The following is an 18646-nucleotide window of genomic DNA, read 5'->3' as shown; positions in this document are numbered from 1 at the left end:
ATTTAAAAGCATGAAAGCTAGACACAAAATGCTGTAACTCAGCGGGACAGGCAGCATCTCTGCCTAGTGAAGACAAATGTAGGTCTCTAACAATCAGAGACAGGTGAATTTATAATGGGAAACAAAGAAATTGCAGAAAGAGTTAAACAAGTACTTTGGTTCATTGAGGAAGACACAAACAATCTCCCAAAAATACTAGGCGACTGAGGATCTAGTAGGAGGGAGGAACTGAAGGGAATTCACATTAGTCAGGAAATGGTGTTAGGTAAACTGTAGGGACTGAAGGCAAACAAATCCAGGGCCTAATGGTCTGCATCCCAGAAAACTCAAGGAGGTGGCCGTAGTAATCGTGGATGCATTGGTGATCATTTTCCAATGTTCTCTCGACTCTGGATCAATTCTTGTGGACTGGAGGGTAGCCAATGTAACTCCACATTTTAAGAAAGGAGAGAGAGAGAGAGAAAACATAGAAATATAGAAAATAGTTGCAGGAGTAGGCCATTCAGCCAGCACCGCCATTCATTGTGATCATGGCTGATCATCCACAATCAGTAACCCGTGCCCGCCTTCTCCCAATACCCCTTAATTCCACTAGCCCCTAGAGCTCTATCTAACTCTTTAAAATTCATCCAGTGAATGGCCTCCACTGCTTTCTGTGGCAGAGAATTCCACAAATTCACAACTCTCTGGCTGAATTTTTTTTTCTCATCTCAGTTTTTAAATAGACTGTGGCCCCTGGTTCTGGACTACCCCAACATTGGGAACATTTTTCCTGCATCCAGCTTGTCCAGTCCTTTTATAATTTTATATGCTTCTATAATATCCCCTCTCATCCAGTGAATACAAGCCCAGTCTTTCCAATCTTTCCTCATATGACAGTCCAGCCATCCCGGGGATTAACCTTGTGAACCTACGCTGCACTTCCTCAATAGCAAGGATGTCTTCCCTCAAATTAGGAGACCAAAACTGCACACAATACTCCAGATGTGGTCTCACCAGGACTCTGTACAACTGCAGAAGGACCTCTTTAATCCTATACTCAAATCCTCTTGTTATGCCATTAGCTTTCTTCACTGCCTGCCATATCTGCATGTTTAATTTCAGTGGTTGGTGTACAAGGACATTCTATCTCTGTCCTGCCCACTCCCCTTCTTCAGACCGATGTCAGGGGAGTGGGCAGGACAGAGATAGAATGTAGTCAGAAACAGTGAGACTGATGGGAGAACTGGGAAGGGGGAGGGGATGGAGAGGGAGGGAAAGCAAGTGCTATTTGAAGTTAGCTCTAGCATCTGGTGTTTATCTTCAGTTTAAACCACCATCTGCAGTTCCTTCCTTAACAAACATTATGACTCATTGTAAAGTGAGTCTGCAAGGCAATAGGAGTTGATCGAATAATAGTTGTGCACAGTAATTTCAAGAAGCTTGCCAAACACTGCTGTGTAAGATATTCTGACAGGCAGTCTATCTTTTTCACGGCCGCGCAAATTTTCGAAGATCTTTCCTGGACTCAGCTCACTGATGCAATTATAATAAAGCACATCAGCACCTCTACTTCCTAAGAAGGCTACAGAGATTTGGTATATCAAAGAGGATTCACTTGAACTTCTACAGGTGCACAGTAGAGAGCATTCTGACTGGTTGCATCATGGCCTGGTTCGGCAACTTGAACGTCCAGGAGCGGAAAAGACTGCAAAAAGTAGTGACCGCTGCCCAGTCCATCACCAGCTCTGACCTCCCCACCATCGAAGGGATTTATCGAAGTCACTGCCTCAAAAAGGCAGCCAACATCATCAGCGACCCACACCATCCTGGCCACACACCCATTTCGCCATAGCCAATGAGATGAAGGTACAGGAGCCTGGAAACTGTAACGTCCAGGTTCAGGAACAGCTTCTTCCCTTCAGCCATCAGGCTATTAAACACGACAACAAATAAGCTCTGAACTACAATAGACCATTATTATTATTGCACTATAATTGTTTGTTAATTGAGTATGTTTATATGTGTATATATACACACTGAACTTTTTTTTTCCCCCCTCATTATGTACTATGTTTACATATTCTGTTGTGCTGCAGCAAGAATTTCATTGTTCTATCTTGGACATATGACAATAAAACACTCTTGATGGTTACCTTGAAACTACTATGAAATTCACGCACAATTTGGACAGTCATTTGCTACAGATTAGTTTTTCAAAAGGATTACGCTTGGTAGGCATCAGTCTGCCACCCAGATAAATCAATAAACAGCCTACTACTAACATGATTTCCCCGTAAAGACTTATTCACTGCGGACCACTGTCCCTCCAGGGAAGACACTCAACTCATGAATCTGTCACCTCTGCCTCGAAGCACCATGTATAAAGAGGACAATAGCCCTGCATTTTAAAGCTCCGAGGGGCCAGCTATGGGCCTTGCCAGTACAAGAAGGCCAAAATTCATGCTTGCAGCAGTTATTGTTTGTTTGTTTTTTGTGTGTACATGTGCGAGTGTACGTGTGATATTTATAAAAATAAAAACAGGTCAGATAACATCTCTGTAGAAAAGGAATAGGTAATGCATTGGGTCGAGACCTTTCTTCATACCGGATACATCACCTATTCCTTCTCTCTAGACATGCTGTCTGTCCCACTGAGTTACTCCACCAGCTTTTAGTGGTCTATCTTTTTTCAGCCGTTTAAACCAGCATCTGCAGTTGGTTCCTAAATCACACAAGCACACAATCATCAACAGTATATATATGAGTTCAAACCAGGCGTAAAAAAAATGGTGTTCCTTCCCTCGGCATGAGAATATATATAACATAGAAATAATTTGTATCACAAAACAAAAAAGATGGTGGATATTACATTGATATATCACTCAACACATCAACATTTATATTTGTATGCCAGACAACTATCTATATGGCAAGCATAGATATCAAAGACACACATTCATAAAGATTACATTAAATATCTGAAATTTACAGCTATATACCGAGCTTTATATCCCAGACCTATTTACGAAAATTCTTAAACACTACAACACTATCTGGACGATCTATATTATACGGGAACAGCTGAATTTCTGGAGTGTTACACTAACAACAACTTGAAAACACCCACAATATTATAATGTGCTTCATTACCTATATATTCACACACACACACATATCTATATACACCGCCACCAAATTCAAGCCCTGTTGGGCTCTAATCCATGGGTCAAGTCTCATCTTGACCCTGTTTGCACAGTTAGTGGGTTGCTTTGAGTTTTAGTAACCAACAAACCATTGCTGGGGAGCTACGTCCTCCATAGACAGCACTTCGGCACATATGGCTGTGGAAATTTTTTCACAAAAGCTATGGCATCTGGTATACTGCAGATAAAACAACACTACGGCAGTATCTTATATCCTCATTAAATCAGTATCTGCGACAAATTAACTATAATCTGGCAATGGTGTGCGAGAGACATAGTTGGCTATCCTGTACCAGGATTTTAGTGGCGGACACCCCATCGACAACATCGGTGTTGGACCCAAAATTACTTGCTAAAATTATCAAAAATGGTACGCCAGAAAGATTTTTTTGCGTCTAGTTAAATCACCAACTACCCATGATATGTTGGGAACCAGACCCAGAGGCAAAATGCCTTGAGAGTCGGGTACTCCAGAAAATTCAGGAAGACTCACCTCTGGCATTCTGGTCTCTGGCCTACCCAACCCCTGTCCAATCACTGACACCAATGTCAACACCACCCACCAATTAAGGCATTAGCCATCACATGCCACCAAAAATTGAAACTCCCCAGATTTTGAACCGGTGGGATTGGGGGACGACGATCACCACCATGTCGGCATCCCTGCGAGTTTCCACCAAGAAACAGTACCTGGACCCATCGGAAGTGTGTCTGGGCAGGGTGGCATCGGATTGTCTGTCTGCCATGATGGCGACGGGGAGAGGTCACGACTCTCTGTCTGAGCTGGGAAACTACAGAACACTGTGAGTATGCAATGTACTTGAATAAATGATTTGTTAGCCAATGAAAATGAAATGAGTTGTTTGGCCTGCCCTGTGCTTGAAACTGCAATGGCAATGGAAATGAAGTAAAAATGCAATGAGCTGTTTGGCTTGAGCCTGCCCTGTGCTTGAAAGTGCAATGGCAATGTAAATATGTAAACAAGGACTATGTAAACAGTCAGTCTGAAGAAGGGTCCCGACACGAAACATCACCCATTCCTTATTTACATATTCTGTTGTGCAGGTGCAAGTAAAAAATGTCATCGTTCTATCTGGGACATAGGACAATAAAACACTCTCGATTCTTGACTGAAATACAGCCAATTCATGGATGAAGATATAAACAATATCGCTGGAATAATTTCAAACTGGGGTAAGCATTAATAATTAAAGAACCAGCAAACTAATTCTTTAGTACCCTTTTGTTTAAAAAAAATAATAATTTCTGTGACAATAGACGATGGGATTTATGCCAATGCACAGTAACCACACAGACAATGATCTTGAATAACATTGGCTTTAAAAGGCAATGGTTCTTGTGATTGAAGTGCAAAGATGTGCTGCAACCGCACATTTGCGGTTGCAGCTCCTAGACTGTGGAACAGCATCCCTCTTCCCATCAGATCTGCCCCCTCCATCAACACCTTTAAGTCTAGACTAAAAACTTACCTGTACTCCCAAGCCTTTCTTGACGTCCTCTGCGCGAGGGCTATATGTATATATGTATGTAGTTTGTTTGTTTATACTATTCTTATAACAAATGTAAAGCACTTTGGCCAACGAGAGTTGTTTTTTAAATGTGCTATATAAATAAATGTGACTTGGCTTGACTGCACTGGACTGTCCACAGTATATTTGACCAGGCAGACAACGGCCTCAGAGTCAGTCAATGCGCAACGAGGAAGAAAATATAAATAGATCATAATTAAAATCTTCTTCAGATCTGCTTTTATTTGAAAAACATTGTTTTTCTTCCAGGGATTTTTAAAGTGTCTTCAACTCTGGATTTCCATAGTGTAACGAGTCAGATGGTATTCAATTAACTGACTGACGAGCATTAGATTAAAATTCCCAGACATCGATTGCATATTGAACAATGTGCAGCCAGATGGTTCTGTGTTGCCTGTAAATTCCTCCATTGTCAAATGACGACACGGCATTTTGAGTTCCCAGTGCTAATGGAAGCTCAATAATAGAGCTAAACAATTAATCTACTCCCACAATTGAAGCTGCAAATTATAGCAAGCTATTCTTTCATGGGGGAAATTGCAGAAATGAATAGTATTCACACAGAGAGTGGTGAATCTCTGGAATTCTCTGCCACAGAAGGTAGCTGAGGCCAGTTCATTGGCTATATTTAAGAGGGAGTTAGATGTGGCCCTTGTGGCTAAAGGGATCAGGGGGTATGGAGAGAAGGCAGGCACAGGATACCGAGTTGGATGATCAGCCATGATCATATTGAATGGCGGTGCAGGCTCGAAGGGCCGAATGGCTTACTCCTGCACCTATTCTATGTTTCTATCCCCCTTAATGTTGACATAAATGAAGCCTGCAAAGTTCCCTTCCTACAAGTCATTGCAACCATCATGTGCCTTGATGGTCAGTGATAACAGACCCATACAGGCAGAAGATAAGACCCAAAAAGATGGATTTTTTATATTCTACATTCACAGCCTTACAACCCATGTGCAAAAACGTTTGACCTGTTTTCTGCCTTAACTAACTTGTGTTATAATTTTACCTTGTATCTGTGTCTCCTCATTTAACAATTTATTTTGATCTACTTTCCCTGTGCCTTAAAACCTTGGACACGTTTGGCTGGATATGGACTAAATGTTGGCAAGTGGGACTAGTGTAGCTGGGACATGTTGGCCGGTGCAGGCAAACTGGGCAAAGGGCCTGTTTCCACATTCTATGACTATCAAATCTCCTTTGTATCATCTGGCTTCAATCACCTCTCCCATTTTGTGCTAAACGCACCGGTTGGTCAAGTGGACCTGCTTTCACATTGTGCTTCACCCAAACTGGCTCAAGACTCCGAAATAAAGAAAGGACTTCTCCAACCCCACTAAATATCAAGCAACATGAAACCTTCTTTAAAATGTAACACTGAGTATCAAGTATTTGAATGATTTAACAAGCTCAGCTAATATTGTCAATATTTCAAGATGTAAAGTTTTTAAGGTTAAATTAATAGTTTACACCTTGCTGAAGCCTGACTGGAGAAGGGTTCTGGCCCTAAAACATTGCCTGTCCCATTTCCTCCACGTATGCTGCCTGATCCACTGAATCCTCCAGCATTTTTTGTGTTTTGCTCAAGATTCCAGCTTCTGCAGTTCCTTGTGTCTCCCGGAAAAACCTTGCATCGTGTTTTGCCAGAGTCCATTTTCTCATTAAAGAAATCATAAGGACTGATGCCATTAATAATGCCATTAATCCTCTTGCGTGATAGGGTACTGTGACTGGACAAGTTCTTACTATCCCCTTCACTGCTCGGGCGTGCTGGCTTTGTTCATCACCACAATCGCACTCAGATCAGTGGTGGAGGCAGACAACGAATAGAAAAAATAGAAAAGGCAATCTGCGCATTCATCAACTTTCGTTCAAAGGCTGAAGAATGACCAGGCAACAGCATTCCCATGTACAGACTGATGAGATTCCACATTAAAAAAAAAACAAATAAAAGGTATCAGAATTAACTATCTCCATTCCACATTCTTGAAGCACTTATTTCTCACGCTGGAATCCACCATTCCTTCCAAAATCTACTTTTTGCTTAAATGTTTCTCTTTTAAATCTTTTTTCCATTCCCACAAGGTCAAGGTTCTGGTGACTTTCACTGAGAGTTAATTTTTCTCTCCCTCTTCCTGGAAACGCTGGCAATTTGATTCCACAGAAGTCCAAATCCTTGACTAGACGATGAATCCAGTTACTTATCACGCACGTGAAGCTCTCCCGTAGAAAAGGCTGTGCGGAAGCCTGAAGATGATTTTACTCTTGCTAACAACATTAATAAAAGCATCTCACCACAGTCATCAGCTAACAGGGTACACCCTAGAGATTTATGGTTTATTTCTCTGTATCAGATCATGACGGGAATAGATAGAGTAAATGCACAGAGTAGGGGAATAGGTTTAAGGTGAGAGAGGAAACATGGAAAGATTTAATAGGAACCCAAAGTGCAACTTTTTCCACACAGAGGGTGATGGGTACATGAACTGTCCGAGGAGGTAGTTGAGGCAGATACCATAATATTTAAAGGTAGACAAAAGTGCTGGAGAAACTTAGCGGGTGAGACAGCATCTATGGAGAGAAGCTGGGTCTCGACATGAAACGTTCACAAGGTTAATTCCAGTCTGAAGAAGGGTCTTGACCTGAAGCTTCGCTTATTCCTTCACTCCATACATGCTGCCTCACCCACTGAGTTTCTCCAGCATTTTTTTCTACCTTCAATTCTTCCTTAAACATAGCAATATTTAAAAGACATTTGGACAGGTACATGGATAGGAAAGATTTAAAAGGATAGGGGGCAAAAGCAGGCAGGTGGGATTAATGTAGATGGAGAATCTTGGTCGACTTGGCAAGTTGGCCCGAAGGGCCTGTTTCCGTGCTGTATAACTCTAATATAGCGTGGGCTCGCAGGAGTCCAGTCAAAAGCTAAGCAGACACAAGTTGTGTGCTCGAAACATGTTTTAACCGGTAGATACAGCTCCCTACTCCTCAAATGGGCACGGGCGTTGCCCGACCTTAAATACCGCTATGGGTCAACCCCGTGACCTGCGCCTCCCACACCGAGACACCCAACTCCTCCCTCCAGAGCCGAGGGTTCACTCTGCCCATGGCCTACCACCAGGTGCTGCCACACTAAGGCACATTGCTGCCTGCATTGGGTGAGATAGTTATTATGGGGCTTTCTCACGGGGCGACTTGACGCAAGATGTAACCAGAGTGAAGTGGTCGAGCACGATATCGCACGATATAACGGGGGGTAGATAAAGAGTTCCCACGGGTACTCGGCATTTCTGTTATTTGTGCGAGTGACTTGTCCGTCTCCCGAGCTTTCCCGTTAAATCTTGAATGAACACTGTGAAGTGTAGTTAAATCATCACGTGGCACAAATGATGTAACTTTTTTTTCACACACTATAAATACTAGGTACATGGAGAAGTGGTGCAACCGAGGCAGAAATGGTCCCACTGCAGCGTTTCAAAGGTAACTCGGGCACATACAGTGGGAATGAGCAAAGAGGCCATCTCTGCGCTTACTACAATTCATAATTGGGGAGTGTGCCGTGGCAGGACAGCTCTATTGATGGGTAGCCGACCACAGGAACACTACTGCATGTTAGCAGACATGCATAGAAAATAAGCTGATAATTATGTCCTGTTGTAATCCTGCTTACTTCTCTTTGTTTCATTTTAAAGTGTTGTCCTCTGAAAAGTGCTTCCTATAAGATGGTCGTCCGCAAAACCTGCCATTTAGCACATTGCATTGTCCCTTTTATTGCCCGAGTTTAGGCTTGTTGCGGAGGTTAATGAATAGAATCTGTTTAAAAAAATCTAGTGCGCCTCATTTGTTGATTTTCATGTTTGCGAAGCCCTTTTTTAGACAAATGTTGTTTGGTGTGATGCACCTTCTCTCAATATGTGCAAGAAGTCGTCTTTTTATATTGTCAAATAGGAATAAAGACTTTGTCTCACATTGACCGTGATGATTGTCTTATTTTATTATCTACTGAGAGGTGAAACTTTCAAACGTTTAAATAGCTCAGCAATTGAGGGACCTGAACACTCAAAAATGAAAAAGAATGAAAATGTGATTATATCACCTCCCTTCAACTATTTTGTGTTTCAGCATGAGAGGGATTATAACATTAGACATTCATCTTGTAGTGATGTGTTAATGAAGAATTGCAGACATCAATCTGATAGTAAAAAATATATTTATTTAACAATGAGGTAAATAAGCACTGACAATCAAACTGCCGAGTTAAAAGCTTTATCACACTTCAGGCGTTCGCAGGAGTTCCCACGGTAAACGCAAGAGTTATTACGGATATCGCACTGGCCACTACGTCCATATAATGTTTCAATGTTCAACCACAAGTGTACAAGTCACTCTTGGAGAAATTCAAGCTTGCTTGAATTTTCTCCCGAGTCAACAAGTTACACGAGTACCTGCCGTTAGCGCCACGGTGGTCCACGAATGCCGTACGGTTATCGTACGAGGTTCCCACGATGTTCAACTCTGGTTACCTCTTGCGTCAAGTCGCCCCGTGAGAAAGCCCCATTAGAACTTCAAGAACATATGAGGAAGGCGGACAGGATAGAAAAACACCAGCTGGTTCACTGAACCTTTTCTTTTTTTTTTATTACAGTGTTGAGTTGCTGGTAAGAATCACACCCCTCAATGCATCTCATCCACCTGTAGTTATACATCCCCCTGCACGTGACTGTGACATTTTATGGATTAATTATTTTGCACAGACTCTCTGAGATCAGAAGCTTCTAATCAGCCAACATCACCTGTTTATAGTTTTCAGAGAGATCAGACTTGTTCAGAAATGCAATGCACTTCAGTGTGAACCCTTGCAACAAATCAGCACTCGCTGCATGAGCCGGGGTGGGAGATTGCAACCTTCACGTGGTCCACCCTTGATTCTTTCCTGTCCGCCTTACTCTGGAGTTTAGAAGGATGAGAGGGCATCTTATTGAAACATATAAGATTATTAAGGGTTTGGACATGCTAGAGGCAGGAAACATGTTCACAATGTTGGGAGAGTCCAGAACCAGGGGCCACAGTTTAAGAATAAGGGGTAAGCCATTTAGAACGGAGACGAGGAAACACTTTTTCCACACAGAGTTGTGAGTCTGTGGAATTTTCTGCCTCAGAAGGCGATGGAGGCCGGTTCTCTGGATACTTTCAAGAGAGAGCTAGATAGGGCTCTTAAAGATAGCGGAGTCAGGGAATATGGGGAGAAGGCAGGAATGGGGTACTGATTGGGGATGATCAGCCATGATCACATTGAATGGCCTAATCCTGCACTTATTGTCTATTGTCACCCTGTTTCAATTAATGCAATCAACCCGACGTGCATAAACAAAATCAAATAGAACAAGTTGACCTACAACTTTAGGCTGTGCACCCATATGCAAGAAGAAGACTGCATGAGCCTGTAATAAGTGCATCAATTTCATAATCATCTTCAGCTGGTTACAGATGGTTAAATGGGCCTATTCTTTTCTGCATTTTTACCTGTCTCACGAGATTATGTGATTGATACCATGGAGTAACAAAGGTCATGAGTCTTTAAAATAATGTTACCCCAAAGAGAAATGGACATTTGTAATTAAACAACTCCCCCAATAGACAAACCTTTGCTGTAATAAAACTGATACAACTCATTCTTTAAAAGCTGTCCCAAGATTAGTTTCCAAAGCCTATTACAATTGGAATTTCACTCATCCACAATAGCCTCCAATTTGTTTCAGCTGAGGTGGGTCACACGGAACGCACTTTATTTTACGTTCATTGTTGCTCTTGAAGATGGTGGGGATCAATGGATTTTAGATTACGGAAGGCGATTTCTCGGAGGAAGCGGGGTCGAGGTGTCGGAGAAGGGATTGTGAACCGTATAAGCTTATGATCAGAGAGGGGGACGAGGCAAGGATGGAGGTCGAGTACTGGTTGATTTGTGGAGCAGACCAGGTCAAGGATGTGACCTTTGTCATGGGTGGGAAAGGTGACGTGCTGAGTGAGAGAGAAGTTGTCAAGTTGTCAAGAGATGCCGCCTGTCCCGTTGAGTTACTCCAACATTCTCCCCACTCCCCTGTTGAAGTCCTGCCTCCCCGTTCTCTGCCCCTACCTCACTAATCTCTTCAACTCCTCATTGTCCCAAGGAACTGTCCCCCCCGCTTTCAAAACTGCTGCTCCAAAGCCACACTCAGCAAAATCAATAACCCCCCTCTCCCCATCTCCCCAGGCCCGCAACCTTGGCGTGATCTTTGATTCCACCCTCTCCCTTGAGCCTCACATCCGCCATGTCATTAAAACCTCCTTCTTTCATCTCCGCAACATCGCCAAACTCAGACCCTCTCTCACACCGCCCGCTGCAGAAAGACTCATCCATGCCTTCATCTCCTCCCGACTGGACTATTGCAACTCACTTCTCCTTGGCATCAGCTCCACCTACATCAACCGACTCCAACTGGTCCAGAATGCAGCCGCCCGACTCATCACCCACACCAAATCCTAGCATCACATCACTCCAGTCCTCAAACAACTTCACTGGCTTCCCATCTCCCACCGGATCACCTACAAAATCCTGATCCTCACCTACAAAGCCCTCCACCATCTGGCCCCCCCATATCTCACTGACCTCCTCTCCCCCTACCAACCCTCACGGTCCCTCAGATCCACATCAGCCAGTCTCCTCTCCATCCACAAGTCCAACCTCCGCAGTTTAGGGGACAGAGCCTTCTCCAGGGCAGCTCCCAGGCTCTGGAACTCCCTCCCCCAACTGATCCGCAATTCCGTGTCCCTCACCATCTTCCAGTCCCACCTCAAGACCCATCTCTTCACCTCTGCCTATCCTTAGCCCCACGTCCCCCTCCCTTTTCATCTGTGCGTTAATTGCCTTATTATTGTGTTTTGTATTGAATTATGTGTTTACTTTGTGTACTAGTCATGTCTCTACTATTTATTTCATTCCCCTTACATGTTTTGCCTCTACCTGCAAAAATTTTTGTAAGGTGTCCTTGAGACTCTTGAAAGGCGCCCATAAATAAAATTTATTATTATTATTATCTCAGGAGAGAAGGAATAAAGAGAAGGAATTTTACCAGAATAATGCCCGGATTAGAGGGCATTAGCTGCAGGGACAAAGATCAAATAGAACAAGTTGACCTACAGCTTTAGGCTGTGCACGCCATACGCAAGAAGAAGCTGGGATTGTTTTCTCTGAAATGCCAGAGGCTACAGGGAGACATAATAGAAGTATATAAAATTATGAGGGGCATAGATAGGTTAGAATGTCAGACCTTTTCTCAGAATTCAAAAATCAAGTATCAGACAGCATAGCTTTATGGTGTAAGGTGCCAAGTTTTATTTTTACAGAGGATGGCGAGTACCTGGAATGCACTGCCAGGAGTGATGGTTGACCAAGACAAGATAGTGGCATATAAGAGACTTTAGGATAGGCACATGTATATGCTCGTAATGGAGGGATAGGATTATGGGCAGGCAGATAAAAGTGGGTCTTGGCATCATCTTGGCTCAGCATAGACATTGTGGGCTGAAGGTGGCTTCAGCACTTCAACTCCCCCTCCCATTCCGTATCCGACCTCTCTGTCCTGGATCTCCTCCACAGCCAGTTTGAGCAACATAGGAAATTGGAGGAACAGCACCTCATATTAGGCAGTCTGGTGGCACGAACATTGAATTCTCACAATTCTGTTAGCCCTTGCTGTCTCCTCCCCTTCCTAGCTCTCCCTCAGCCTCCTCCTCCTTTTTCCTTTCTCCTCCCCGCCTCCCATCACCCCCCATCATTCTGAAGAAGGGTTTCGGCTCGAAAGGTTGCCGATTTCCTTCGCTCCATAGATGCTGCTGCACCCGTTGAGGTTCTCCAGCACTTTAGTGTACCTTTGTGGGCTGAAGGGCCGGGTCTTGTGCTGTACGAGTCTATGCTCTTAAGGATGAAGTGACACATCAGGAAAGAGACAGCACAGGAAAAAAGACAGGTTGGATAAGTTGAGAAACAGTTATTTTCAAATGATGCAGGTGAAGTGAATTAGCTATTGGCCTTTCACCACTGATCTGGGTTCTGCTACTGTCTAGGCGGGGAAACATGTCGTATCCCTTTTACATTAAATCAGCATGGTCAATATTATCTTCCCGAGGCTCAGTCAGGCATCACATAGATCGACATGAAGATGCACTCTGCCTGTAATTTGCATTGCGGCAATTGCACTCAGACACACATGAAATGGGGGAGTGAAAAATGCCAAAGAGCCCTTCTGAGATCCTTATATTATAAATCCAGGAGAAAGACCTAGCCTACTCATTCTTGCCTCCTTAGATAGAGCTCTTAAAGATAGCAGTCAAGGGATATGGGGAGAAGGCAGGAACGGGGTACTGATTATGGATGATCCCATTTATGTGCTTTTTAAAATCGTTTTATTGTTTCATTGACGTTGTTTTATTATTCATACATTTGTCTTATTGCTTGTTTTGCAATTTTTAATTATTGACTATTTTATTTTTTCTTTCCTGTAAAGCAATTTGAATTGCTGTTTGCATGAATGGTGCTATACAAATAAACTTGCCTTGCCTTACACTGTACTCCCTGCAGTTATTCTTTGTTTTAAAAGAACAAATGATTTATTTTCATATTAGATTGTTCTGCTTAGGTGACATCTCAATCTCTCAATTTAATAATAAGGTGTTGTAACATATTTAAATCAAATGTGCTCTCATTGCATGGACATTTGACTTCAATACCACCTATTGTACTCGAATTTGACGATTGTATTTATGTCGAGTATTATCTGAATTGATAGCATGTAAAACAAAGCATTTCACTGTACCTCAGTACACGTGGCAATAATAAACATAAACCAATCTTGGCCACTGCCTGATTCCGTCAAGAGGCATCGTTACCCAGAAATGCAGAACAATCACTTCTTCAAGAGGCCTTTACAAATACCATTGTTCCTTTACTTTGGAACAAAACCAGGACAATTACAGGAAAAGCTGTTGAATTAGACATTTAATTTTCTGCTCTGTTTTCTCTATATCCCTTGACACGATTATCAATTCACTTTCTAGCATAATTACTAAAAGATCTAATTGTCACAACACCCAAATCTTTCTGGAGTGCTGCATATTTCCATTTTCCTCTGGAAAATCCTTACCCGTTTCTTAAAATAATTCAGCTTTAATATGAATAATGGTTCACCTATAAACCCACTCCTATCTGAGCAACAACTTGCCTGTTACATCCCCACAAGCACGTCAATGATTACCCATTTTCCCTGCTCCTCCACCTTTCAGGACCATCACCAATTCCCCAATTGATAGAGGAATAAAGGCGTAGACTATTTTCTAAATGGGGAGAGAATCCAGAAATCGGAGGTGCAAAGGGACTTGGGAGTGGTGGTGCAGGATTCCCAAAAAGTTAATCTGCAAGTCGAATCGGAAGTAAAGAAAGCAAACTCAATGCTAGCATTTATTTCAAGGGAGCTTGTATACAAAAACAGGGATGTAATGCTGAGGCTCGGAGGCGCTGGTAAGGCCGCATCTGTAAAATTGTGAGCAATTTTGGGCACCATACCCGAGGAAGGATGTACTGGTTCTGGATAGAGTCCAGAGGAGGTTCACAAGAACGATCCCAGGAATGAGTGGGTTTGTCCGCACTGGGGCCCGTACTCACTGGAGTTTAGAAGAATGAAGGGGGACCTCTTGGAAACATACAGAATAGTGAAAGGCTTGGAGAGAGTGGATGTGGAGAGGATGATTTCACTAATGGGAGAGTCTAAGACCAGAGGTCACAACCTCAGAATTAAAGGACATGCCTTTAGGAAGGAAATGAAGAGGAATGTCTTTAGTCAGAGGGTGGTGAATCTGTGGAATTCTTTGACAAGGAAGGCTGTGGAGGCCAAGTCAATGGATATATTTAAGGCGGCGATAGATACATTCTATGGCCCAATTCAATTGCTATCACATGACCTTATGACCCATTCCATCGGCACCACCCCCATGTCACTGAATACGCTAACAAACTGCTACAGATGCACAGTAGAAAGTATCCTGACAAGATGTTGTGTTCGATAAATTGCCGGATTCAGACAACAGAGTTTGATTCGCTAAGTAATTTATCACACTACTGAAGAAGGCACATACACTCACGTATCCCCGAACATCCCGATACGCACTTGCAAACCCAGACTACACAGCAGAGCATGCCGCAAGGATGGTTTCTACACACTCAAGTATCCCCGTACACACTCGCAAACACAGTCGAGCACGCCGCAGGATGTTTCTGTTCTCCATCACCTGCCACCGTTCGCGGCACGGTCCAAGGCTGGGGCTCTCTCCCAAAGGGTGCCCAACATCATCCGTTATGGGATTTGTTATCCGAGCAGACCGCACCTTCCCAAGCCAATCATTACCCCCCGCCCCACCGCCTGCAACGTTTCTGCTCGCTACTCGCGGCAGATGGATAGGGTGGTCTACCCAACTATAGCCGTTCCGTTTTGTTCATCAGAACCAGAATAGTACTTTATTTGCCAAGTATGTTTTGCAACATACGAGGAATTTCATTTGCCAAGTCAGTCATACAAATAAAAGCAACACATCATCCAAAACACATTTTAACATGAATATCCAGCACAGTGACTCCTACACATTCCTCACTGTGATGGAAGGCGAAATAAAGTTCAAGTCTCTTCCCCATCACCGCTACACTTTCCCTATAGGATGGCCTGAGAAAGGCTACGCTCCCAAGCATGAACACAGGTACGAGGTCAATTCTAGGAGATAACACGCCTGAATCTTGTTTTCAAGGGGCTATGGAATGTATGGCTAATTTAGCTGGTAACTCCATTCCACATTTTAGCTGAAGTTGTCTGTTTAACCCTTACGCTACAGATGCATCTTAACCAAGTATGACAATTGCAATATACAGGAGCTGTTGAGGATTGGGAGAGTGGCAGACTCGGCCCAGTCCATCATGGGCATGTAATGAAATAGATGCAGGATTCAAGGAATCGCATCAATTACTTGCTTTTCTTCTGTCCTTATCTTTTCATTGTCTTGTACAATTTATGTTTTAGAATCATTAAGCTGTACAGCACGAAAACAGGCATTACAGCCTACCTTATCCATGCCATCCAAGTTGGCATTCTGGGCATTTCCCTTTTGCCTGCATTTGGTTGATATCCCTCTAAATTGAACCTATCCATAAATCAGTCTGAAGAAGGGTCTCGACCTGAAGCGTCACCTATTCCTTTGCTCCATAGATGCTCCCTCACCCGCTGAGTTTCTCTAGCATTTTTATCTACCTTCGATTTTTCCAGCATCTGCAGTTCCTTCTGAAACATAAATCTGACCAAATGTCTTTTGAAAGTCGTAATTGTATGGGCTTCTATAACTTTCCCCGGCAGTTTTTTTGTGCCTCCTATGTGCTGGTGATGCTGCTGCAAGCATGATTTTCATTGCGCTTGTACCTCACCGTATTTGAAAACAGACACAGAAGGCAGGAGTAACTCAGCAGGACAGGGGTCAGCTCTGGGGAGAAGGAATGGGTGACGTTTTGGGTCGAGACCCTTCTTCAGACTTATGACAATAGACAATAGGTACAGGAGTAGGCCATTTGGTCCTTCAAGCCAGCACCGCCATTCAATGTGATCATGGCTGATCATCCCCAATCAGTGCCCCGTTCCTGCCTTCTCCCCATATTTACAAAGTTAATTCCCGGGATGGCAGGACTGTCATATGCTGAGAGAATGGAGCGGCTGGGCTTGTATACTCTGGAGTTTAGACGGATGAGAGGTTATCTTATTGAAACATATAAGATTATTAAGTGTTTGGACACGCTAGAGGCAGGAAACATGTTCCCGATATTGGAGGAGTTCAGAACCAGGGGCCACAGTTTAGGAATTAGGGGTAAGCCATTTAGAACAGAGACGAGGAAACACTTTTTCACACAGAGTTGAGTCTGAGGAATTCTCTGCCTTGGTGGCCGGTTCTCTGGATACTTTCAAGAGAGAGCAGGATAGGGCTCTTAAAGATAGCGGAGTCAGGGGATATGGGTAGAAGGCAGGAACGGGGGTACTGATTGGGGATGATCAGCCATGAGGGGGAGGGGGAGAGGAGAGAGAGAGAGAGAGAGAGAGAGCGGGATGAAGGGAGAGAGTAGAGGGGGAGAGAGAGTGGGGCAGGATGAAGGGAAGGAGTGGGGGGGGAGAGAGAGAGAGAGAGGGAGGGGGGAGAGAGAGGGAGAGGGAGGGAGAGAGAGAGGGAGAGGGGGGGGGGGGAGAGAGAGAGAGAGAGAGAGAGAGAGAGAGGGAGAGAGGGAGAGAGAGAGAGAGAGAGAGAGAGAGAGAGGGAGAGAGAGAGAGAGAGAGAGAGAGAGAGAGAGAGAGAGAGAGAAGAGAGAGAGGGAGAGAGAGAGAGGGAGAGAGAGAGGGAGGGAGGGAGAGAGGGAGAGGGAGAGAGAGGGAGAGAGAGGGAGGGAGAGAGGGAGGGGGGGAGGGAGGGAGGGAGAGAGAGAGAGAGAGGAGAGAGAGGAGGGAGGGGGGGAGGGAGAGAGGGAGGGAGAGAGAGAGAGAGAGAGAGGGAGAGAGGTGAGAGAGAGAGGGAGGGGGGGGGGGGGGGGGTGAGGGAGAGTCTGGGTCTGAGGTAACCGAGTGCCAGCGGGCTGGGACGGACCTGATCCCACAGCAACCACCGGTCGAGCGCCCGCTCCAGCTCCTGGTCGCCATCGTGGACGTCGCCTTTCAGCGGGTTGGCGTTGATATCCTGCCCGCCGTCCCCCATCTCCGCTCGGATCTGCGGTCGGTCGGTCGGTCGGCGCCTCAACGTCGACAGAGCCGCCTCTTCATCTCGTTCGCGCGTGTGTGTGTGTGTGTGAGGGGAACCGCCGCCGCTGCACACCGCGCCTGCGCCACGGCCCGGCGCCATCTTTGTAGTTTTCATGCCGGCCGCGGCGCGTTGCGCGGGGGTTCTGAGCGCGCGGGACAACGGACTACAACTCCCGGCGGGCATCGTGCGCAGCCGCTGCTCCGGTTGCCCCGGCAACGCCGTCAATGGGTGGGAGGAACCCGTTGAGCGCGGCGCCTACTGGGACGTGTAGTCTCACGTCGAGGGAAAACTGCACTGCACATAGTTCAGATCAAAGATACTCAGATTCCTTCAAACTTTATTAATAATAATAATAAACTATTTCGGACTCAAGGTCCAGACAAGGGGCAACATTACATTAAAAATGCATTGCATATTAAATATCATAAATACATATAAAATCATGGTATATCACATAAAAACATCATAATTTATATATTTTTTAAAACACAATACGTAAGTTAAAAATCCAGATTAAAAGATGATCAATGTCCTACAACGAGACAACGATACCAGTGTCTCCACAGCTGAGATTTGTAGCGTGTAGTGCTAACCCTTATGTTTGACAAGACCACAATAAGCACATTTTTAGAGTCATTTATCCTGCAAATGAATTTATACATGTGGTGTCTTAGGATAGCTTCTAAAGTACTGACACCTGCAGCCACAAACATATTACTGGCACTACACCATCTAGGTTGCCTTAGCAGTGTTCTCATGGCATCGTTATATGCCACCTTTAATCTCTGCATACTTGTCTTTAAATAGTTCGACCACAGGTGTGCAGTGTAGAGTGGTGTGCAGTATGCTCTAAATAGCGACATCTTCACCACATCTGCATATGCACCAAATTTCGCAAGAGAATATTCGTCTGTACATACAGCATGCTTCGTTGCCTATAAATATCCTCATCATCTGTCATTTGTTCTGTAATAATATGCTCTAGATATTTTATCTTATTACAGACATTAAGATTATTGTCAGACAATTTAAAATCAGGATATTTTAGACATTTATCCT

General features: G+C 44.1%; 1 protein-coding gene across 2 annotated transcripts in view; it reads right to left on the bottom strand.

Moving 5' to 3' along the window:
* The window catches only part of pgm2l1 (phosphoglucomutase 2-like 1), a 97537-nt gene extending 79872 nt beyond the window's left edge, over positions 1 to 17665 (bottom strand). For both annotated transcript variants that reach the window (XR_008723667.1, XM_055637422.1), the window contains exon 1: positions 17435 to 17665. Coding sequence is in view for 1 of the 2 variants with exons in the window: in XM_055637422.1 (XP_055493397.1) it covers positions 17435 to 17542 (108 nt within the window). In the remaining variant the exon portion in view is untranslated. The remainder of the gene's footprint in view (positions 1 to 17434) is intronic.
* Positions 17666 to 18646: the final 981 nt, after the last annotated feature.

The sequence above is a fragment of the Leucoraja erinacea genome, chromosome 6 (genome assembly GCF_028641065.1).
Source record: "Leucoraja erinacea ecotype New England chromosome 6, Leri_hhj_1, whole genome shotgun sequence".
Classification (NCBI taxonomy): domain Eukaryota; kingdom Metazoa; phylum Chordata; class Chondrichthyes; order Rajiformes; family Rajidae; genus Leucoraja; species Leucoraja erinaceus.
The sequence above is the reverse complement of the archived record's forward strand: the minus strand, read 5'-3'. Positions and strand labels throughout refer to the sequence as shown.